Source organism: Neomonachus schauinslandi, chromosome 12 (assembly GCF_002201575.2).
Source record: "Neomonachus schauinslandi chromosome 12, ASM220157v2, whole genome shotgun sequence".
In the NCBI taxonomy this organism is placed as follows: domain Eukaryota; kingdom Metazoa; phylum Chordata; class Mammalia; order Carnivora; family Phocidae; genus Neomonachus; species Neomonachus schauinslandi.
Window position 1 is genome coordinate 31006650 of NC_058414.1, and position 25204 is coordinate 31031853.

General features: G+C 36.9%; 1 protein-coding gene across 6 annotated transcripts in view; it reads left to right on the forward strand.

Moving 5' to 3' along the window:
* Positions 1-25204, forward strand: part of RUNDC3B (RUN domain containing 3B) — a 126301-nt gene that overhangs the window by 95972 nt on the left and 5125 nt on the right. For 2 of the 6 annotated variants that reach the window (XM_021689686.1, XM_021689687.1), the window contains 2 exons: positions 13449-13595; positions 20311-20432. In XM_021689686.1, the coding sequence (XP_021545361.1) occupies positions 13449-13595; positions 20311-20432 (269 nt within the window). The remainder of the gene's footprint in view (positions 1-13448; positions 13596-20310; positions 20433-25204) is intronic. The other 4 variants (XM_044920062.1, XM_044920063.1, XM_044920064.1 and 1 more) reach the window with 2 other exon arrangements.

The following is a 25204-nucleotide window of genomic DNA, read 5'->3' on the forward strand; positions in this document are numbered from 1 at the left end:
AGTTTTCCCTCCCTTCCCCTATGATCCTCTGCACTGTTTCTTTTTTTTTTTTTTTAAGATATAACTTATTTATTTGACAGAGAGAGACACGGCGAGAGAGGGAACACAAGCAGGGGGAGTGGGAGAGGGAGAAGCAGGCTTCCCACTGAGCAGGGAGCCTGATGCAGGGCTCGATCCCGGGACTCCGGGATCATGACCTGAACCGAAGGCAGACGCTTAACGACTGAGCCACCCAGGCACCCCTCCTCTGCACTGTTTCTTATATTCCACATATGAGTAAAACCATATGATAATTATCTTTCTCTGACTGACTTATTTCACTCAGCATAATACCCTCTCATTCCATAGACATCGATGTAAATGTTAAGAGTTCATCCTTTTTGATGGCTGGGTAATATTCCTGTGTGTGTGTGTGTGTGTGTGTGTGTGTGTGTACACAGACACGCCACATCTTCTTTATCCATTCATCTGTCGATGGACATCTGGGCTCTTTCCACAGTTTGGCTGTTGTGGACATTGCTGCTATAAACATTGGGGTGCAGGTGCCCCTTCGGATCACTACATTTGTATCTTTGGGGTAAATACCTAGTAGTACAATTGCTGGGTCCTAGGATAGCTCTATTTTTAACTTCTTGAGGAACCTCCAAACTGTTTTCCAGAGTGGCTGTATCAGACTCAACACCCAAAAACCAAATAATCCAGTCAAGAAATGGGCAGAAGACATGAACAGACATTTCTCCAAAGAAGACATACAAATGGCCAAGAGATACATGAAAAAATGCTCAACATCACTTGGCATCAGAGAAATACAAATCTAATAGTTTTAAAGTAGAATATATTCTGTATTTGCTATCTTCCCCTGCAGATTAAATTATTTTTCAAGGTTTCTTTTCTTTAAGATTCTGTGTTGTCCTTTGGATTCAAAAAAAGTAGGCCATAGCTTATTTTGATAATGATAAAATTTGCTGATATTTGTTCAATATTTGTTTATTCTCCTGACATTTATTGAGCCCCTCTTCTGTCCTAGGTACTTGGCGTTGTGCTAAAAATACAGAAATAAATATGTTCTAGTCCTTGTCCTCATAGTGATTATGGAGGCCACAGACATAGAAACAGTAAGAGCAATAAGATGTCACAAGTGCTATGATAGAGGTGTGTATGGGATACAGTGGGAAACAAAGGATTTCATTGTAAAGGAGAATGAACTGGGAAGGGTTTAAGGTTATACTAGATGCTTATACTAATTACTTAGAGTGGTTTTTCTCATCTGATAGACTACTATGGGAAAAGATGGGCCTCCCAGGCAGAGAAGACAACAAAAGCAAAAAGAGATTAAAGAGTCCAGCAAACATAGGGAAATGGATGTGGCTCCATGGCAAGCATGTATGTATGTGTGGCCAGATGAGAAAAGACTTTATATGCCATGCTAAGAAGCTCTGTGGAGTTACCAGTATCACATCAGATCAGATTTCCATTTTAGAAAGATAAACCTTTGAAATAATATTTTCTAATGTATAAAACACTTATTGAGTACCTACATCCTTGTAGGAACTGTGCTAGATACTGAGAATTTAAATGTGAATAAGGGGGCACCTGGGCGGCACAGTTGGTTGAGCGTCTGACTCTTGGTTTCGGTTTGGGTCATGATCTCGGGGTCGTGGGATCAAGCCTCTTTGTGGGGCTTCATGCTCAGTATGGAGTCTCAGGATTCTCTCTGCCTCTCCCTCTACTTCCCATTCATGCACGACCCCCTCCCTCCCCTCTAAAAATAAATAAATAAATCTTTTTTAAAAAGTTAAAAAATAAATGTGAATAAGACAACCTTGAGGATATCAAAGTTGACTGATATCCAAATGATGTGATGAGCGTATAGGAACATGTATATGTATGTATGTAATGAAAGTATGTGGACTTCACAGAAGTAGAACAGGAATAGTGGTCCAGGAAAAGCATCACTAAGACGTTGATGTTTGAATAGGGCTTTTCAGGAGCTCTTTAGGTGACCAGGTGAGAGGAAGAAGAGGAAGGTTATTCTAGGTAAAGAGAAAAGCACATATGGAAACATGGGTACAAAACATATGAGGCAGATCAGTATAATAAAATATTAACTAAAGTATTTGAAGCAAATAGGTTTTCTGGAAACATTGAAGTATCTTTTACTGGGACTGTACATTTTTACCTGAGCTGAGTCTCTATTAAAAATTAAAATGCCAAGGGGCACCTGGGTGGCTCAGTTGTTAAGCATCTGCCTTCGGCTCAGGTCATGGTCCCAGGGTCCTGGGATCGAGCCCCGTGTTGGGCTCCCTGCTCGGCAGGAAGCCTGCTTCTCCCTCTCCCACTCCCCCGCTTGTGTTCCTGCTCTCACTCACTCTCTGTCAAATAAATAAAATCTTTAAAAAAAAAAAATGCCAAAAGAACAAAGAAAAAGAAGAGATAAACCAAAAAACAGACTCTTAACTACAGAGAACAGACTGATAGTTACCAAAGGGGAGGTGGGTGAGGGGATGGGTGAAATAGGTGATGGGGACCACAGTCCTGGTTCAGTTTTGGGAGGTTATATGTTTCTAGGAGTTTATTGATTTCTTCTAGGTTGTCCAATTTGTTGGCATATAATTTTTCATAATATTCTCTTACAATTGCTTGTGTTTCTGTGGTGTTGGTTATTTCTCCTCTTTCATTTCTGATTTTTGTATTTGAGTCTTCTCTCTCTCTCTTTTTTGATGTATGTGGCTAAAGGTTTATCAGTTGTGTTGATATTTTCAAAGAACCAGCTCCTTGTTTCATTGATTTGTTCTGTTGTTTTTTATTTCTGCTATAATCTTTATTATTTCCTTCCTTGTACTGGTTTGGGGCTTTGTTTGTTTTTCCAGCTCCTTTAGATATAAGTTTAGGTTGTTCATTTGAGATTTATCTTGCTCCTTGAGGTAGTTCTATATTGCTGTAAACTTCCCTCTTAGAACAGCTTTATCTGTATGTCAAAGATTTTGGACCATTTTATTTGTCTCCATGTATTTTTTTATTTCCTCTTTGATTTCTTGGTTGGCCCTTTCATTGTTTAGTAGCATGTTATCTAACTTTCATGTATTTGAGTTCTTTCCAGATTTTTTCTTGTGGATGATTTCTAGTTTCATAGTGTTGTGGTCAAAAAAGATGTGTGGTATGACTTCAGTCTTTTTTAATTTGTTGAGTCTTGTTTTGTGGCCTAAAATGTGATCTATTCTGGAGAATGTTCCATGTGCACTTGAAAAGAATATGTATTCTGCTGTTTTAGGATGGAATGTTCTGAATATATGTGTTAGATCCATCTGGTCCAGTATGTCATTCAAAGCCACTGTTTCCTTGTTGATTTTCTGTTTGGATTATCTATCCATTGATGTAAGTGGGGTGTTAAAGTTCCCTGCGATTACTGTATTACTATCATTTATGTCTTTTAAGTTTTTTATTAGCTGCTTTATGTATTTGGATGCTCCCATGTTGTGTGCATAAGTATTTAAAATTGTTATCTTTTTGTTGGATTGTTCCCTCTATAATTATGCATTGTCTTTTTTTTTGTCTGTTGTTACAGTTTTTGTTTTAAAGTCCAATTTTTAAAATTTATTTTTGTTAATGTAACCTCTGTCCTCACCACGGAGCTTGAACTCACAACTCCAAGATCAAGAGTTGCATGCTCTACGGACTGAGCCAGCGTAGGCACCTGTATATTTTGTCCAATATAAGTATTGCTACCTCAGCTTTCGTTTGTCTTCCATTTGCATGATGTTTTTCCATCCCTTTACTTTCAATCTGCATGTGTCTTTAGCTTTGAAATGAGTCTCTTGTAGGCAACATATAGATGGATCTTGCTTTTTAATCCATTCTGTCACCCTATTTCTTTTGATTGGAGCATTTAGTCCAGTTACTTTCAAAGTAATTATTGATAGGTATGTACTTAAATGCTGTTTTGTTACTTGCTTTATGATTGTTTTTGTATTCTTCTCAAGTCCTTCTCTTGCTCTCTTCTCCTGGTTTGGTGGCTTTCTTTAGTGATATACTTGAATTCCCTCCTCTATATTTTTTACCTATTACCAGTTTTTGATTTGTGGTTAGCATTAGGTTTATATATATAAAATCTTATGCATATAGTAGTCTATATTAAGTTGATGGTCACTTCGATTTGAACCTATTCTAAAAGCACTACATTTTTACCTCCTGCCCCCCATGTTTTTACATATATGGTGTCGTACTTTACATCCTTTTATTTCACAAATCTCTTGACTGATTTTTGTAGATATACTTAATTTTAGTGCTTTTGTGCTTCTTACTTTTCTTACTCCTATTTATAGTCTTTCTACTCTAAGAATCTCCTGTAACATTACTCATAAGGCTGGTTAAGTGGTGATGAATTCCTTTAATTTTTGTCTGGGAAACTCTTCATCTCTTCTTCTATTCTGAATGATATCCTTGCTGGGTAGACTATTCTCAGCTGCACATTTTTCCCTTTCAGCACTTTGAATATATCATGCTACTTCCTTCTGGCCTGCAAAGTTTCTGCTGAAAAATTAGCTTATAGCATTAGGGAGTTTCCCTTGTATGTAACTATTTTCTTTTCTCTTGTTGCTTTTAAGATTTTCTCTTTATCACTACTTTTTGTCATTTAATTATAATGTGTCTTGGTGTGAACCTCCTTGGGTTGATTTCTTTGGGGGATTTCTGCCTCCTGGATCTGGATTTCTGTGTTTTTCCCCAGATTTGGGAAGTTTTCAGCTGTTATTTCCTTAAATACATTTTCTGCCCCCTTTTTTTTCTCTTCTTCTGGGATCCCTATAATGCAGATGTTACTACACTTGATGGTGTCACTGAGTTCCCTTAATCTGTCCTCATTTTTTTCTTTTTCTTTTTTCTTTATCCTGTTCTGCTTGATTGCTTTCCATTACACTGTCCTCCAGGTTACTGATCCATCCTTCTGCTTCTTCTGGTCTACTCTTTATTCTTAGTGAATTTTTAATTTCAGTTATTTTCTTTATCTCTATGTGGTTCCTTTTTATATTTTCTGTCTCTTTGTTGAGGGTCTCACTGAGGTTCTCCACTCTTTTCTTAAGTTCAGTGATTATGTTTATGACCATTATTTTAAATTCTCTATCAGACATATTGCTTATCTCTGTTTTGTTAACTCTCCTACTGTGATTTTTTTCCCTGTTTTTTCATTTGGGACATATTCCTCTATCTCCTCATTTTGTCTAACTCTCTGTATCTGTGTCTGTCTGTTAGGAAAGTCAGGTAAGTCTCCTGCTCTTGAAAGTGGTGACCTTATGAAGAAAAGGTCCTGTAGTGCCCTGCAGTGCAATGTCCCCTGTTCACCAGAACCTGGAGCTTCAGAGGCATCTCCTATGTGTGTTGCATGCCCCCTACTATTGTGGCTGAGCTGCTTTTCCCTTCAGTCATCTGCAATGGCTCTTTTTGCCTGTTTTAAGCAGTGTTTTATCCCTGTGTTGTTAGTGGGCCAGTGTGGGACGCTTTGGACTTGAGTTGGGTCAGAATAGGCATTTGCCAGAGCTGTGGTCACACCAAACTGCAGGTTACTCTCTCTTTGTTGTCCCTTGAGAGACTTTCATTGGTGGGCAGGGCCTGCAGTTGGACTGGGTATCTGCCCCCAGCCCACTGCTGAGACTGCAGCAGAGCTGGTGTGTGGGTATATTGCTCTGTCGTCAGGGCAGCAGTCTTTTTGGAGTGCTGTTGACCACTGTCAGGGCTGCTCGCACAATGCTAGACTTGTGGCGTCTCTTTGGATGGATTCTTGCCTGGGGCAGGTTGGATGGTGTGGATCTGCAGAACAATGCAGGGGTGGGGCACACTTTTAGTAAGGTTTGAGTGGGTCAGCTGTGGGAGGAGAGCTGTAGCCACTTTGGGGAGCTCCTCAGGGGACGTTGGAAGGGACAACCCAGAGGATAGCACAAGGGTGGGAGGCACTGTTAGCAAGCTACATGGAGAGTGTTTGCACTGGTTCTGCAGGTATCTGCTTATCCAGGCTGGGGGACAGGGTAGGGAAATGGTGCCCAACAGCTTTTTTGTTCTTGGACAAGTCTCCTAAAGATCCCACCAGCACACATTCTGCTAGTAAATAAACTAGTAAATAAATCTCCTCCCCATATATCCCAGGTGTTTTTCAAACTGCTGCTTCTGTGCTGTATCTCAGTGTGGATATTCTGGCTTTTTAAGAGCAGGGACTCAGTTTCCTATCCCCCTCCTGCTCTAGCAGAGCCGAGCACTGATTTTTTTAAAGTTCTAGGTGTTATGGCCTACTTACTGTAAAAACTCGAGAAGTTAAGCTCCTCTGGTTTTCAAAGCCAGATGTTGTGAGAATTAGTCTTCCCAGCATGGGTCCCTTGTACCTAGGATGCCTGGTGTGGAATCTGTCCCTTTCCCTTCTCCGTGCCTTTGATGTCACTCCCTCCCATGGACAGTCTGTGGGTCAGTTTGGTGTCTGGCCACATCTTTGCCCTTCCTACTGTTTTCGATGTGACCTCTTCCCTACAATTAGCTGTAAAGATTCTGTTCTAGTCTTTGTGTCATATTTTGAGTAATTTATACTGATGTGGGTATTATCTAGGTACATCCACGGGACATGGTGAGCCTAGGATTGTCCTACTGGCCATCTTCCTGAGAAGTCACCTAAATATACTCTCTTGATGTTTCATATTCATGTGACAAATTCTCAAAACTGGATTTTAGGGGCGCCTGGGTGGCTCAGTTGGTTAGGCGACTGCCTTCGGCTCAGGTCATGATCCTGGAGTCCCGGGATCGAGTCCCGCATCGGGCTCCCTGCTCGGCGGGGAGCCTGCTTCTCCCTCTGACCCTCCCCCCTCTCATGTACTCTCTCTCTCTCTCATTCTCGCTCTCTCAAATAAATAAATAAATAAATCTTTAAAAAAAAAAAGTAAAAAAAAAAAAAAAAAAAAAAAAAAAAACTGGATTTTAGCAGATTATTTAATGAGCAATGTAGATATGGAATGCTATTTTAAAAAGAGACAGTAAGCAACAATGCATTCTTACTAGATTTGTTTTTTCTTTAAAAACATTGAGAAACAATTTCCTCCTGGGAAGGCACAGAGGATTCACAGTGAAGTAGTGTTGTGGTGTTTGTATCCAGAGTCATACTGTGTTATATTGTACTTACTTAAGATAAGTTAAGAAAAATAATGTGTTTTGGCAAATTATATATAGTGCAAATTACATAGTTAGGAAGTATAGGAACTTTTCAGGCTTTAGCTAGGTACTACAGAATAAATTGTGTTCATCGAATATTTCTGTCATGCCCAGGAGGGCTTAATACTGAGGTATTTTCCTTTGAAAAATAAAACAACTCCTTGAACTTTAACTGAAAGCTATACTGTTTTGTTTCAAACTATTTCACAGGAGAGCTGGACTCCCTGTTTCATAGAGAGATTTTGTGTTTATAAATCCATGGTATTTTGAATTTATGTATCCATCAGATATGCTCAGTCAGATAGTTGAGGTTATATTCAAAGGGCTTATGAAAAGGTCAATTGATAAATTAATAATGATGCATATTTCAACATAGTTACACAAAAAGAATCAAACTTTATTTTCACATGATATGTTTTTACTAAAACGTCAAGTAAAATAACTTTATGTTAGCAAGACAAAGATTCTTCAAGGATCTAGAAGCCAGTAATTGGGAACAGTAGAATATAAGAGGAGAATTTAAGTTGTACTTTCTGGACTTCCTCTTTTGAGAATGGTTATGAAAAAATATGATAAACAGGTACTTTTAGATTGTTGATTCTTTATACATTTTAAGTGTATCTTCCATGACCTACTTAATACATTTACTTGGTATTAGTTATAAAAATGTTTTTTTCAATTTTCATGAAACTACTGTCTGGGAATATTTTGTAGATTTAATTTAAATTTCTGGTTAAAACTGAACTTGGGCATATGTACTTAAAAAATAGTAAAGCACTCTCCAAGTGCTTTACATGGAGTGTTTTTTTGTATGCATCTGAAGTTATCAACTTAAAATAGAAAGTTATAACTACATACAATTTTATTCAAGACTCTAACCACAGAGAATAAGCTTATAGTACAAACACAAAAGATAAAAAGAATGGAAACAGATCACTACAAAAAATCATCAAATAACAAAGGAAGACAGTGAGAATGGAAGAGAGGGACAAAACTGCAAGAGACAGACAAAAAGCAATTAACAGAATGGCAATAGTAAGTATTAAACTCACCAATCAAAAGACATAGAGAGACTGAGTGAATTAAAAAAATAAGATCCAGTAATATGCTATTAACGAAAGACTCATTTTAGATTTAAAGACATACATAGGGTGAAAGTGAAGGAACAGAAAAAGATATTTTATGCAAATGGTAACCAAAAGAAAGCAGGTGTTTGCACTTGGACAAAATGGACTTTGAGTCTAAAATTCTCTCTAGAGGCAAAGAAGGTCATTATATAATGATAAAAGGGTCAGTTCAACAGGAAGATGTGTGTGTGTGTATTAATCTCTGGATATCAAATAATATCTGCAAAGGAAATTTAAAAAACAATCCTATTCACAATAGCAACAAGAATAAAATACTTAGGAATAAATTTAACCAAAGAGGTGAAAGATTAGTACCCTGAAAATTTTAAGACATTGACAAAAGAAATTAAGACACAGATGAGCAAAAAGATACCCTGGGTCACCTGGGTGGTTCAGTTGGTTAAGCCTCCGACTCTTGATTTCAGCTCGGGTCATGATCTCAGGATCATGAGATTGAGCCCTGTGTTGAGCTGTGTGCTGAGCATGGAGCCTGCTTAGGATTCTCTCCCTCTCCCTCTGCCCTCCCCCACCCCGTGTGCATGCTCTCTCTCTCTCAAAATAAATAAAATATTTTTAGAAAGAAATCCTGGGTGCCTGGGTGGCTCAGTTGGTTAAGCATCTGCCTTCAGCTCAGGTCATGATCTCAGGGTCCTGGGATCAAGCCTCACATTGGGCACCCTGCTTAACTGGGAACCTGCTTCTCCCTCTTCTTCTGCCCCTCTCCTGCCCCTCCCCACTGCTTGTGCTGTCTGTCTTTCTCTCTCTTTCACTGTTTCTCTTTCAAAAAAAATAAAATCTTAAAAAAAAAGATATCCCATGTTCATGGATTAGAAGAGTTAATATTGTTAAAATATGCATAGCACCCAAAATGATACACAGATTCAACGCAATCCCTATCAAAATCCCTATGTCATTTTTTACAAGAATAGAAAAAGCAGTCCTAAAATTCATAGTTTAGACCCCATATAGCCAAAGCAGTTTTTGGAAAGAACAAAGCTGAAGACATCACATTTCTTGATTTCAAAATATATTTTATATTTATAATAAAACAGTGTGGTACTGGCACTGAAACAGACATATAGACCATTGGAAGAGAATAGTGGGCCCCCAAGTAAATCCATGCATCTACAAGTCAACTGATAACTTTGACAAGCTTACCAAGAACACACAATCAGAACAGGAGAGTCTCTTTGATAAACAAGTGTTGGGAAAACTGAATATCCACATACATAAGAATGAGATTAGACTCCTTTTTTACCATTTACAAAAATCAGTTCAAAATAGATTCAAGATTTAAGTCTTAAAGACCTGAAACTGTAAAACTACTAGAAGAAAACAGGGAAATAACTTTGACATTACTCTGGGCAATGATATTTTTGGCTATGATACCAAAATCACAGGCAATAAAAGCAAAAATAGAAAAATGGATTGAATCAAACTAAAAATCTGCACAGCAAACATTCAATAGAGTAAAATGACAACCTACAGAATGAAAAAAATATTTGTAACATCTGTCTGATAATGAGTTAATATTCAGAATCTGTAAGGGACTCATACAACTCAATAACAAAAAACTAACTCAATTTAAAAATGGGCAAAGGACTTAAATAGGCATTTCTCCAGAAAAGACATAGAAGTGACCAATAGGTATATGAAAAGATGCTCAACTTCACTAATCATCAGGGAAATGCAAATCATAGTCACAGTGAAATATCTTCTTACTTAGAATGTCTATTATCAGATAGATGGTAAATGACAACTGTTGCTGCGGTTGTGGAAAGAAGGGAACCCTCATGCACTTTTGATAGGACTATAGACCGGCACAGCCACTTTGGAAAACAGGAGGTTCCTCAAAGTATTAAAAATAGGACTATCTTATGTTTAAGCAATCCCGCTTCTAGGTATTTATCCAAAGGAAATGAAGTCAGAATCTCAAAAAGATATATGCACTCCTTATGTTAACTTCAGCATTATTTACAATAGCCAAAAGGTGGAAGCAACCTCATGGATGGATGGATGAATAGATAAAGAAAATGTGATATATGAAGACCCTGTGTCTGTAGCTACACATGCACACAATAGAGTATTATTCCACCTTAAAAAATGAAATCCTGCCGTTTGAAACAACACAGATGAACCTTGAGGAAATTAGGCTAAGTGAAATAAGCCAAATGCAGAAAAACAAAAAGTACATGATCTCACTTATATGTGGAATCTAAAATAGTCAAACTCAGAGAATCAGAGAGTAGAATGGTTGTTACCAGTTTGGGCCTGGAGAAAGGGGTAAGTGAGATGCTGGTCAAAAAGTACAAAGTTTCAGTTATGCAAGATGAATAAATTATGGAGATCTAATATAGAGCAACATGACTGTACTTAATACTGTATTGTATACTTGAAGTGTTCTAAGAGGGTGCATCTCAAGTGTTCTCATCACACAAAAGAGGTAACTGTGAGGTGATGGATATGTTAATTAGCTTGAATGTGGTGATTACTTTGTATATGTCTATCAAATCATCAAGTTGTACACTTTAGATGTATACAGTTTTTAATTGCTAATTATACCTCAGTAAAGCTGTGGGGGGATTGGAATTAGAATTTTTGTGGCCAACTTCTTGCATAATCCCTGTTGAAAATCTAAAGAGAAATTATCTATCTAGCAATTTAAGGGTAGATACCACAGGAAAGTTCTTAAAATTAGCTGTGATAAGTGTGTTACTGCCACTTTTGTAATAATTTCCTGTATTGTATCTTTCTGTAGAATTATTACCTTAATGAGAGATGTTCAGTTGTTAATGAGAAACTTGTATCATAGATAGAAGTTACAAGTAGAATCTATCTCATATAGAATGATTTAATTTTTAGATTAGCTTATTAGTGTTAACATTGGTTAGAGTTTTAATTAAAGTTAAACGGTGAATATCACATAATTTTACCTTAAATTGCCACTGATTTCACACTAGGAAGTAACAGTAATTGTGGAGTAAGATGAACCTATTTTTAAGCATGGCCAGTGAGAAAAATATCCTCATTTTTCATATTAACCTCATTTAGATTACTTTTGTGTAGCTCTTGAAGTTAACTCTAGGTATGTTTTGCTTGTTCTCAGTGAGTAATAGGATTCTTTGATGGTAAGAAAGCAGAGTCAACTCTTAAGCATAAGTGAAATTCATTAGATGGATATCACCAACTCAAGGAATGGAAAGAAAAACGGGAAAAGTAGGCTTGGGGAGAGGTAGGCCGAGCTACTTCAGAGGATTAGCACGTAGGAACTTCAGGCCTGTCTCTTTGCTGGTATGTTTTGGTCAGGGCCTACTGCTAGAATGAATAAACTGCTTTGTCTCTGCATTATCTAAATAGACAGAGTCAAGATTCAGAATTCAGGGGTGTGTTTTCAACGTGCCTTAATCCCTTGCCTGCCCCTTAGTGTACTAGAGTGATGAGAGGAAGGGCCTTACCCAAGGCTTCTCCAGGAACCCTTCCCTTTCGTAGTGGCCAGGCAAGAGCCAGCATTGTCCGTGTCCACATTCATCACGGAGTGGAAAGCAGGTGCAGCACAGATGACAGAGTATACTGCAGTCTCTATCTCCCGTGTCCAAGGACTGGGCAGCTGCCCACCGAAAACAAGGTCTAATTGGGATTTCTAAACACAGAAGCCTAAAGACAATACGATAAGTTGTCATTAGGCAAAAATTTGCCATGGACAAGTAGTGTGTAAAAACTTTTGTGAAACTTAGTTCCTTTTTTCGTTTTATGCAGTGTAAAACTTCTCACTTCCCAGAATATATTCTAAATGGGAGGTTGTTCAATTACTGACATTAACTGAATTTTTCCAGTGTCATTTCCTCACAGATGCACATTTGCCTTTCTTGCATTGTGCTCTGAATATTTTCTGTAAACCAGTGATGATATTGAAGTTGAGTTTTCCAGTGACATGCAGGGGAGACCCTAGAGAGAGTGAATATGTGAAAGAGAAGTCTAATAAGAGAAGCCAAAATAATGGTGACTTATTTTAATAGATTCTCTGGCCAGCATTACCCATTTCTGCTTAACGTGATTTTTCTGTCACTCTTGAAGTTTTTCTGAACTCTTTACTGTTTTCATAAAAACCCATGTTAAAGTACCTTAAAAGTCCTTTTTAAAGTTTTCATTCTTTTTCCAGTGAAATGAAATTGTTACAGGTAGCCTACAAGAATATCTTAATGTAGTACCTTCTCACAGGCTTCTGCCCGTTTCACTTTTTTAGTATTCCATCCTGAGGTAGAATCTAGTCTTTACATCAAATAATGTTTCTTTGTGGACATAGATGGAGCAAGTATTTTTAAACATACACAGATATTCTGTAAAATCAGAAATATTCACAGGTAGCCTGTTCGAGACATTTAAATGGGGTTTTTCCATTTGAATCATGGTTCAATGATTCACTGGTTCACTGTCCTGTGACAGTGATTAATTGGTTTGTGAGGTTTAAATTTAGGCCAAAAGTTAGCTATTTTGCAAGTCGTTATTAATGAGTTAGCAGTTCTACAAAAACGAAAGTAAACCGTGAGCTGTTACAATGGCTTCATTCTGTAGATGAAAGATTTCCAATGGGTTATATTGTTCAGTCCAGTTATCATTGATTTAATTATTTTCATAAAGGTTTATTGGTAGTCACTTCTCTTAAAAAATTACAGAAATCTTATGGGTTTTTTATTTAGTATTTTTCTGCATTTAGTTTTATTTTTTAATTCATTTTAATTTTTTGTTTACTGAGTTAGAGTGTGAATGTTGATGCTAGAAAATCATATACATGGAATCTTTTCTTACTTTAACTGGAAACTGATTATAACTTTAAGATATCAAAATTTTTTAGGTAAGGTGTAAAATGCAGCTTTAGTCCTTTAGTAATATCTCTGTGGAAAAGATAGGAAATCTGAATTTCACACGTTAGTGATTTGTTGTAGCCTTTAGAGAAAGAATGAAAAACACATGTTGTAGGAGACATTACTAGCCCCAGCCAGCCTTCCTATAGCTCTGTTGACAATCTGTTAGCATACCATTTTAAAGAGATAAATTTTGGGGGCCCGATTGATACCATTAGGTTCCTCTGCCATTGCAGAACAATGAAGACAAAAGCACTCACCATCTTAATATTCACAGGACTGTGCTAAAGAATAATGATTTAAGATCAAGACAAGAGTTAACTGCCCACCTCACCAACCAGTGGCCTTCCCCAGGAGCTCTGGATGTCAATGCTGTTGCCTTGGATACGTTGCTTTACCGAAAACACAATAAACAGTGGTATGAGTAAGTGTAATACTTTTTTTTCCAACTAATTACAAATTTAGTTGTACCAAAACATACGGTTATCCACTTTGGTTTCTCACTTATTCTTCTTTCTGAAATCATTATTACCTTAGGGCAAAAGTAGAATTTAAGACTACTTTGACTTGATAAAGTCAGATTAAGGCAGTGAATATGTTAACGTTTTGAAGCCAAGGCACCCTGGGGAAGTAAAATATCTAAGAAATTCTTATGCAGTATTGTACCAGCTACCTGCTTCTCCCTTAAGTCTTCAGCCAGTCCTTCAGTTAAGTCCATGAGCTCGTATTTAATGAGCCATCTATTTTTGAATTTTAGCTTTGGTATTTGTATTTGTATTAATTAGGATTAATTTTCCTGCTAGTTAGAAAACACAAAATTCCATCTCATAAAGAATGAAAAGATACTTGTTCTTGGTGGGTCAGAGGGAGTTTTGTTTATTTTCAATAAATCTAATTTTTGGAGACTACAGAAGATATATAATCACCCCACCTGTGGGCCATAAGATTCTTCTTGTATTTCTTTGTCCCATTGTTTAGGACTATTTCATTAAGTCATAGTGTCAAAATGTTGAGAGAGCTGCAAAATCTTAGGCTGCATTCCTTTAGAGTATCTTCATTTTGAAACTTATAAATTGTATTACCTTCTTTTGGCTTTTAGCTGATCTTCCCATCTTGATAACTTTTTCAGTATCTTTATTTCCTATCTTCAGCTAGTTTTCTAATTATTTCCTTCTGTCCCTCCATCCCCTTCTGTTCTCTGCCTTTCTTCCCTCCTCCCCCTCCCTTTCTTCTCTTTCTCCCTTCTCCCCTCCCTCCCTTTTTTTTTTTTCTTCTCCACTCTTCTTTTAGAGTCCTTATTTATAAACTTCACTGATAGAGCCACACACTTCTATCTGTGCTTCTTACGGTGCTTTTCCCTAGGTAGTTAGTAGCCAGACATTTCTACAGGGATTGTTTTAGCATAGACATAATTTCTACCTGCTTTACTGTGTGATTTTTTTTCATTTATCAAAGGGAGTACTCAAAATAAGTTTGACCTTCTGTTGCTAAAAAATGCTTTTTTTTGTTTGTGTCACTGATTGCTAGAGATAGGCAGGGGAAAGTGAGCAGACTATTTATAGAATAAATCAGTAGAACTCTCTTCAACATCTACTAAACCATGCTGCTTAGTATGAGTCAAGGTGTTGACTGAGTCCTTCACGGATTGGATCTAGTTCCCTTATATACCCTCTGAGAGTTATAAATAACTAGAGTATATCTTCTTATGTTGGTCTATAATTTTATTTTTCTATGACATATGTAAGTAATAAAAGAATATTAGTTTATTACTATTTCTGATATATGATTGAAAAACGGAATCCATCGCAATAATTGGTCCACTTATCTCTCTATAACACGTGAGATGCTCCTGCTTTTATAACTGCAAAAATATTATAACATTAACTTCTGACAAGTTAAAAGACAATAGTATGCTTTTTGTTGCAATAACATTGTCGCTTTAGATAGTAGGAGGTAAAAATATTTTAGCTAAAAGACCCGTATGTAGCCCTGCCTGTAGAGCTACGTCTTGAGGAACCAGTGAGTCTAAGTGGAAGAGTTATTTCGAGTTTACCTTTGCATGTGGTGGTAACAATGACTGGCTTTTACGAAGTATTCTAGCAGCAGCAGAAGTAATTGCAGTGTCAGAAAAGAAAGTAGTAAAACTGCCTGTTGGTCTGTTTAGCATGGATCCAGACTTTATACTCCTTGACTCAGCTACACCATTAGCTGAAGAAGGGGTCCCCTTGCCTTCTCAGCATCCTCCTTTCATCTGGCTTTACCATCGATGTTGGTGCTGCCTTTAGATGGCCCTGTTGCTGAATGGCTATATTCCTGAACAAAATGTATGCAGCTAGGGTGTAGTATGGAGATCCCTGGACCCAGAGTTTAGGGTCAGGACTTGAGAGTAATCTCTGCTACCCTACTTGCTGTGTAACAACACTAAGCAACATCTCTTACCTTCTGTACATGTAATACTGGGGGTAATGCCTATTCAAGTCAGTAATAAATTGCGTGGCACCTACTACTTCTCAGGGGATCTTTATTTATATTCTATATAATCTCTTTTGTTTATGTTCTTAAATAACTTTTTATCTTCCATGTTTGGAGAATATACACTCACCCACTGTCCTAAACTCTACTTTGTTAGAGAGTTTGTAAAATTTATGTAAGATTAAAATGACCAGCAGATCCCCAGTTGTTCTGAAAAAATAATCCCAACTTTTTAATGTAAAAATGGAGACTTTGGATTTCCAGAATAGAGTAGTGTTCCTTAAATCATGTTTGAAACAAATCATAGCTTTTCTCAGGATCTAGTTTTTGCTCCCCCCCCAAATCTGTAATATAATCCAAAGCTCTTGAACTAACCTCATCACTGATTCCTCTTAATTTGACCAGTATCTTCAGCAAGTTTAACAAACATTTATCAAGAACCTATAAATTATGGAAGAGGTGGCTAAAATCCCTAAATAAGGAATATTAGTGCTCTTGATAATTTGGAGAAAGAAACTAGCCCTATAATTAGTTATCATATGATATTATAATTTCCTTCTAAGAATATGGGATGTCTGTATTTCTCTAGGAGCTCTGTCGAGTTAGCTTTGAAAAGAATGATAATGTGCTGTTTGATTTAACGAATTTCTTGGTCTAGCTGACATTTCTTAAAATGAGTGATATAGGGTAACTTGGCTATGTTGTTACCTACTCATAGAAGAATCCTTTTCACAGTAGAAGATCTTACATTTATTTTCATTTACTGTACTGTTTATAAAACTTTAAAAATATCACTTCCAGTTTTTTCTTGATTATTTGGACCTGGCAAGGTCTAATTAATTATGCTGGATTTTATATCCTTTCCTTTATCTCAAACATAGGAATATCATGTTAAAATTTTTTAAAGCGTTACAGGCTGACTGTAAAAACTCAACAATAAATAAGTATATAAAACATACACATAGAGCAATTGGTTACTTTTTTGTTTCCAATAAGTTCTGGTTAGTGTTTTTTATATGTAAAGTCTAGGCCACATGAGCTTGTTAGATAGTAGTTATATAAACTTATTAGAGTATATGTTATATAATCTTGTTAGATTATTGCCTAACCCACTCATTTCCATCCTAAAAGATCAGATTCATTGTCATCATATTTTTATTTTCTACTTAAGCTTTTTTAATCTTCTAAATTTATCATTGTTTTTAATTTGACTATCATTCACAGAATTATTGAGAATTACGAGCTTTTATATGCCCTTCAAGTTCTATGTAGACTAATTGATGACTTATGAATGGATATAATTACTTCTGATGTGTATAGGTTCTCTTTCCCATGTGTGTTTTTCCAGTATTTTTGGAGCAGAACTCCCTGAAGTAATGAGGCTTCAAAAATCTTCTACAGCGGGGCGCCTGGGTGGCTCAGTCATTAAGCGTCTGCCTTCAGCTCAGGTCATGGTCCCAGGGTCCTGGGATCAAGCCCTGCATCGGGCTCCCTGCTCTGCGGGAAGCCTGCTTCTCCCTCTCCCACTCCCCCTGCTTGTGTTCCCTCTCTCGCTGTGTCTCTCTCTGTCAAATAAATAAATAAAATCTTTAAAAAAAAAAAAAAGTCTTCTACAGCTTGTAAGGTTTGCATTGACCTCACTCACATATGCCTTCCCTTTCAGGCTCCCTTGCATCCTTCCATTAATTTTAGTAGATTAAGAAGATATAGATATTCTGATAAAGGAAATGCTTATTTTGTTCGTTAAACACATTTCTATGAAAATCAGACCAAGAATAAAAAGAACAGCCCATCTCTGGTTCCATGCACATTCATGTGCCTCTATGTCTACAGTGTGCATATCTGTGTTTTTATTTTCTTCATGTGGATAACATCTCCTGAGCCTAACACTCTTTTTTGCCCAATGACTACGAGATAATATAAATTATTATTGACCTCAGTACATCTATTGGGCAAATAGGTGATGCAGATTCTCCATATCTTGACTTCTGATCATTAATACAAAGTGTAAGATTGTAGAAAATTTACTAATAAGTAAATTCAGGCCTCTTGCTCAGTTTCTTTTAATTTGCCTTTTTTGGTATCTAGTTTCTTTGTATAGTAGCTTGTATTTGAGTGATTTAAAATTTTAAATAATTAGATATTGAATACAGTGGGTTTTATTATGTCCCAGATGCTTATGACACTTGATATGATTCCTATCTTACTGTCTGGGGTTCTTACTTTGATTAAGTAAGATACTGCTATTTAAAAAAATATGCTCCAGGAAATAGACTGTTGATTGGTTTGATGTGCCGGGTGGGTTACATTTGAATCTTACAGTATGATGTTAAGGAGTCTAGAATTCTAAAATAGGACTTAGTGGTGACCTTTTAAAGACATTTCTTCTCATAGTTGCAGATAGCTAAACTAGACTTCTCCCAGGTGGTGGGTCTGTAATTACCTTCATGCAAGGAAGATATTACATGGTACTCTTATGAATATCTTTTGAATAAGGGGCCTCATTTTGGCTTGGATTTTTTATTATTGCCTCAGAAATCATTGTCTACCAAGTTCTGTTTCTATATTCATTGGCATTTGGTTAAGTGAAGCCTGTAAACTGTAGGATTGTTCACTAAATGTAACAAATTGAAGGGTAGATAGTTTCCACAATCACTTTCCATTTGTTAATGTGATATCTAAAAGGAACTTTGGTAGGTAATGCAGAAAACTCATTTTGTGTTGCTTTTATCAGAGGCAGCTTTTATAGGCTTTCCTCCCCCCAACTAGTGACAGTCCTGGATTGCTGTAAATGTGTGCTGATGAGCTCGCAGTCCTTATAATTTTTAAATGAATTTTATGTCTTTTTTGCTTCTGGGTATTTTGTTTGTAAATATTTCTGTAATTTTTAAAATTTAATAATATTAACCAACAAGTTTCTTACAATGAAAAAATCAGTGTCAGAAACTCATTTAAAGCCAAAAGTTTAAAAACAAGCCTTCTACCTATTAGGCACAGAAAAATAATTTGGAAAAGAAATTTATAACTTCCTTTATTGAATTCCTGTGTTCCTGCTTTCTTCTATAGCTAAAGAAATAAAATTTTAATGAAAGTCAAGTGAAATTTTCAGTGATACAGTTCAGTACAGTATAGTTTACATGGTCAGTCTCAGACACAAGGCTGTTCTTTAATAAGGTTTTTAATAAAACAGAAAACTAAGTTTTTTCTTTCTGGAGAAGGAGATAGCATAGAAGTTAAGGGGACAGAATTGGAGCTAGGCTACCAGGTTCAAATCTAATCTCTTCTTTGTGTCCATTTACTCTGCTATAAAATGGGAATAGTAGTAATTCCAGCCTCTTAGGGTAGTTTGGAGGATTAAATAAGTTAATATATATAAAATGTGTAGGGACAGGACTTAGCATTTGGTAAGCATTATATAAATACTGGGCATCCTTCTTTATTACATGTTGTATAGCTCATATATGTTTTATCTACTATAATAATTATCAGAAGTTTCCTATAATAGAATTTTCTGCTACTTAAAAATCTAAGAACTCTTATACTGGACATTTGAAAAGTCATCATGTTATAAAGTGAGAACACTGCCTACATTGTAAACTAGTAAAGTTATTCCATCATCTCATCCTTCATTTCTTAGATGAAAAAAAAACAAATAGATACTGTTGTATATATCTCCTCATACATAATATATATGCTTTCAGTAAATTCATAAGTTTGCTCTGTGTGTATGAATAGAGAATAGCTCTGGAATAGATCATTTAAATTATATACACTTTCCTGTAATGTTATTATAGAATATATGATATTTCTAGGAAATTAGTTAGGGTTTGGTTACCCTGGGAAATAGATGTTAAACCTGAAAAGTGTATTCTTTCTCCTGAATTACATGTATTTGGAAATAATAGTGAATTCCATTTTCTTCCTTGAAATGTCAACACCAAAGCTGCATACCTCTTTTGAGTTGTTTTTATCCTGACAAAACAAATATGAGGAAGGTTTAATAATAAACCTTATTAACTTTCCATTTATAACTGAATTTTTCCTCTATTATAATTCATTTCTCACTAACTTGTTTAATGGAAATTGCGCTCACAGTAGTAAATACACGAGGGAAGGAGGTTAATTATCTTGATAGTGTATTAACAGAAACAGCTTTTTTATTATCCAACATTTTTAAACTGCTAAATTACAGGAATTTTGATAATAATTTGTAATTACTGTTGTGTAAAAACTATCTGTAAAAATATCAAGACATTGAAGAATTTTGTAGTGCCTAGGAGATACTAGGTCATTATTAAGTTACGTCATTTTGGTTTCTGCATTAAGAATAATCTAGATTATCTGCTCCTTTGAAAATTGATAACAACCAGAAGGTCCCCATTTTCTCACTAGCTAAATAATCAAAAATTGGTGTAAGGATTTAAATTAGTTTGACAAATTGTTTCTCTTTTCCTTTTTTAATAGATTAAACACACAGACCTCCAGAGAGTGTGGAGGGAAAAGTATAATGGAGATCATACTGCAGCCACAATAGAGACAGTTTAGGGGAAGAACTGGGGAGAAATAAACCAGAAATTCAATAAACTGAAGCAAATCCTTAAAGAATGTCTCTAGAAATTATGTTTTGTGAGAAGAAATCCAAGTAGTATTTCACCCTTGTTTTACAGAAAAAGTTGTCAAAGTCTTGACCAGTTATCAGCTGATGTTAGCCTTTCTCAGACTTCACTGGATCCAGGTCAGTCACAAGAAGGAGATGGGAAGCAAGACACATTAAATTTAATCAGTGAAGGTAAGAAAAGCAAAATTTATCGGGAAATTACTTTTTCCTGCACTGTGTGTGCTGTGGGTGCAGAATGCTGAAGAACAGTGGTGACTTTCTGTTAAGCATGCTGGGAAGGGAGCTGCATTAGGATTCAAAAAGGTTTGCTTTGGGGTTTTTTGGTTTTTTTTAACCCATGCCAACTGGGCTTTCTGTGTCTCTCTCCCATACTAAAACGACTTTTATCAAGGTGTTCAACGACTGCTGACTTGTAGTTCAAGTCGGTTATCGGTCTTCATTCTGTTAAACTTCTCAGCAGCTTTGGATACAGCTGACCACTTCCTCATTCTTGAGTCACTTTTGGTACCTCATTTATTGGGTATTCTGAAAACCTTGGGAACAAATATGAAAGAGTTTTAGTTTTTCCTGTTCCTGCTTTCGGCTGTGCTCTGTCCACCCCTCTTTCCCTTGTGTCTCATCTTCCTGAACAACACCTTGATTCCATTCCAAAACTTTTCAGGCCATTTTCAGTGATCACATTTCATTTTCTAAGACTCACCTGTGCATTTTTAAACTCCTGTAGCTTAGCGGGTTCAGAGTTACTTTCTCTCCTGCCCCAGCACAGGCTCGGGCCGTGACTCTAGCACTTTGGGTTGGACGAGTGGTGCTGATATGATACAGCGCTCACATCCCTTATCTCTGGGTCCCAGTTCTACGCATCTGCTGTGTGTGAGGTGGGGGCTGGGGAAGAGTTCCCTGTCGCAGGGGGACCTGCACTCCTCTGGGTCTCAGGTTTCTCCCCTGTTCTCCACTGTAGTAGATGGCACCACCACACACATTGCTAGATTCTACTCTTCCCCTTTACAACTGCACGTCCATTTGTCAGCGCCCCCTGCAACACATGCTGTCTACACTGATCATCATCTTCACTCTTAAAACCCTCGTCTATGCCACGTGGAGCAAGCCTCATGGATGGACTCCTGCCATAGCTCTTTCTTGGGTCTTTCCTCTCTCATTCTTGTCCCCTTGTAGTCCATTCTCCATATAGTCATCAGTGATCTTAGAAAAAATAAATGAGAAAATATTATACCCAAACTTAAAATTCTCCAGTGGCTCTCAGTGACAATCAGAATACAGTCCAGACTGCTTATCATGGCCTCCTGTATGATTGTGTCCTTGTCAGCTTCTGCCTCAACTTATACCGTTCTTTTGCTTGCTCCCTGCACCCCAGCAAACTGACTTCCTAGCCGTTCCTTCAGGTTGGCTCCTGCCTCAGTTATCCTTGCACTTGCTTTTCCTTAGTGCCCTGAAACTTCTTTCTTAAGGTCTTTGAATGGTAATCTCTATTGGAATATCTCTTTAAAGAAGTGTTCATTGACTGCCATACCTTCAATAAACATCATCTCGACATCCATGTCTGCCCCACCCCAGGCACCCTGTCACATTGCCCTCTGTTATAGTATGATTCTTGTCCCCAACTCCCCACTAAAGAGTACACTTCATGACGGTAAGGAATCTTACCCATATTTTCTACCAGTGTATTACCAGAGCCTGTCACATTATAGACAATTATTAAATATTGGTTGATAGAATAAGTATATAATGAATGAATGTCACAGAATGTGAGGAACAAGGTAGAGACAGTATAAAGTAAAAATTCAGCTAACAAGAAGGCTTAGGCAATGGGAAATTATGTTAAGCTGAATTTTCTGCCTCTTTTAAAATAGTCGTTGAAATGTTCTCAGGGGGCCTTAAGTCTATTTTAATAGTTTAGTAAATAGTGTATACTGACTAAAAATCTTTTTTTGATGATGTGGATAATAAAGATAGCAAAATAAAGTATCCTAGCAGCACGGATGTAGGTGGAAGAGAGTAAACTGAATTCACTGTCATAATTCAGAATATGTATATTTTAAAAATTAATCCATTCTGTGAATGGATTTATTTGTGATGACTCTTTATGTAAAAGACACATTTATTTAGGATTTAAATCAGTTTATCATTATAGGCATATTAATAGTAATAGGTCAAGATTGATAATGGGTAATTTTTATACTATAAAAACAAATATAGAAGAGTGATGAATGGGTGAAGCACAAAGAATTTTTAGGACAGTGAAACTATTCTGTATGATCCTAAAATGGTGGATACATGTCATTATAAATTTGTCCAACCCATAGAATGTACAGCACCAAGAATGAACCCCAATGTAAACAGTGAACCCTGGTTGATAATGATGTGATCTTATAGGTTTATTAGTTGTAACCAGTGTACCACTCTGGTGGGGGATGTTCATAATGAGGAGGCTCTGTACAGAGATACAGAAATCTTGGCACATTCTGTTCAGTTTTGCTGTGAACCTAAAACTACTCTAAAAAATAAAGTGTGTGAATACACAGAGAGAGAGTGGGAGAGAAGTATTAGCTTTCAGAATTTAAGGTTAATTAACAGATTAAGTATTACTTAACAGAATTTCCCTACCCAAATAGCTAATAAAATGATCAGAAAAAGAAAATATATGCCAAAAAATGCATCAACTGAAACCCAGCAACAAAAAAGAGCTGTAATGTATTTAGGGTAGTGTAAAACTAAAGAAAATTTTTTATTTTTTAAAGATTTATTTATTTGGGAGCAGAGGGGCAGAGGCAGAGGGAGAGAAAGAATCTCAAGCAGACCGCCCTGAGTGCAGAGCCCAATGTGGGGCTCCATCTCATGACCCTGAGATCATGATCCTGAGATCATGACCCTGAGCCAAAGTCAAGAGTCAGACACTTAACTGACTGAGCCACCCAGGTGTCCTATTAAAGAAACTTTTTAAAACTTGAAGGACACACATTGTTTCTACCATAGCATCCTTCCCGCCCTCCCATAGAAGCCATATGGTAAGGAAACCATACTTTGATACACTGATACAAGAGAGTGCCCTTGAGTTAAAAATTTCACAAACCAGCCAAATCAGCTAGCCCTCCTATGTATACAAAATTACTATTCTTTAAAAAAATCACCTAGGGGCGCCTGGGTGGCTCAGTCATTAAGCGTCTGCCTTCGGCTCAGGTCATGATCTCAGGGTCCTGGGATGGAGCCCCACATCGGGCTCCCTGCTCCGCAGGAAGCCTTCTTCTCCCTCTCCCGCTCCCCCTGCTTGTGTTCCCTCTCTCGCTGTCTCTCTCTGTCAAATACATAAATAAAAATCTTTTAAAAAAAATAAATAAATAAAAAAGGAAATAGTTACAATTGACTTTCTCCAGCCAGGTACTAGGCTAAATGTTTTATAATCATTATCTCATTTAGGGGCACCTGGGTGGCTCAGTCGTTAAGCGTCTGCCTTCGGCTCAGGTCATGATCTCAGGGTCCTGGGATCGAGCCCCACATCGGGCTCCCTGCTCAGCGGGGAGCCTGCTTCTCCCTCTCCCACTCCCCCTGCTTGTGTTCCCTCTTTCACTGTGTCTCTGTCAAATAAATAAATAAAATCTTTAAAAAAAAAAAGATTTTTGGCTGTTCAGGCTCCACTGAATTTCCATATGAATTTTAGAATCAACTTGTCATTTCTGAAAAAAAGGCAGAATTTTGATGGGGATGACACTGAATCTGTAGATTAATTTGGGAAATACTGCCATCTTAACAATATTGTCTTCTAATCCATGGAAAAATGGGATGTTTCCCCACTTATTTCAACCTTGAATTTTTTTCAAGAATAGTTTGTAGTTGTCAGTGTACAACTCTTGAACTTCTTTATTTGAATTTATTCCTAAGTATTTTATTTTTTAGATTCTATTGTTAATGAAATTGTTTTCTTAATTTCATGTTCCGGTCATTCATTGCTGCTTTTATTATTAGACTTTAAGCATAGGTTTAAAAAATTAATGTCACTCCTCTGTATATATAAGAAGGAAAAGAAAAGTGAATTCAGTTGTAAAGAACTTCATATTCAGAGTCAGTCTCTTCTGAATCATTTCATCAAAAGACATTGGCTGTGTCTGCTCACAGTATATCATTGTCTGTGCCAACAGCGAACCATTTCCTAAAACCATCCTCTGCTGATACGGGGATTTTCTCTCAAGTTACCAAGTGTCCTGCACATTTTTACGTGAGCACTTTCTACTCACCTTACAGTTTCATTTTCTTCCTCAAATCAAACACTTCTAGAAGTTAAAAAGCTTCTCTTCAAAGGCCGCAGGAATTCCATGACAAATTGAGGTTTCACATCTTAACCGAAATCCTGCATGGTGCATGAATCAGTCATACCAACTGCTTGTTGCTTTAAAATTTTTTATCTAGTCTAAGGAATGTGTTCTGCTTCCATTTGTGCACTGGGCGCGTGATACGCAGTCCTTTTGCGGATGTTGCCAAGCTTCATCTACTTGTAGGGTTTTTCCTAAGTGCTTTGTTTTACCAGGAAGTGTGTGAACTGCAGTAATTCTTGTTATGGGTATTTGCTTCAGTGAAATTTACATTCTACTCTCTGTTTTCATGCTTTTCTATGAACAGACAACTATTAATTTTAAAGGAAAATTATAATTTTTGAAGGCATTTTAAGCAGTATATAAATATGAGTCACTCAGTTGAAGAGATACCCATATGGACACCTGGGCCCAGTTCATACATGGACACGCCACAACAACGGGCAGGGTACTGCCTCCTTGCAGGCCACGAGTACCACACGCAGTGGCTCCAGTGGTTTGAAATTTTATTGCACAGAATGATGACCACCCCTTTTCTTGACCTTTGATCACAAAAAGGTAACCTGTTGCTTACATAACAGGTTAATAGAACATTTTCCCCATGTTTATGGGTTTACGCTA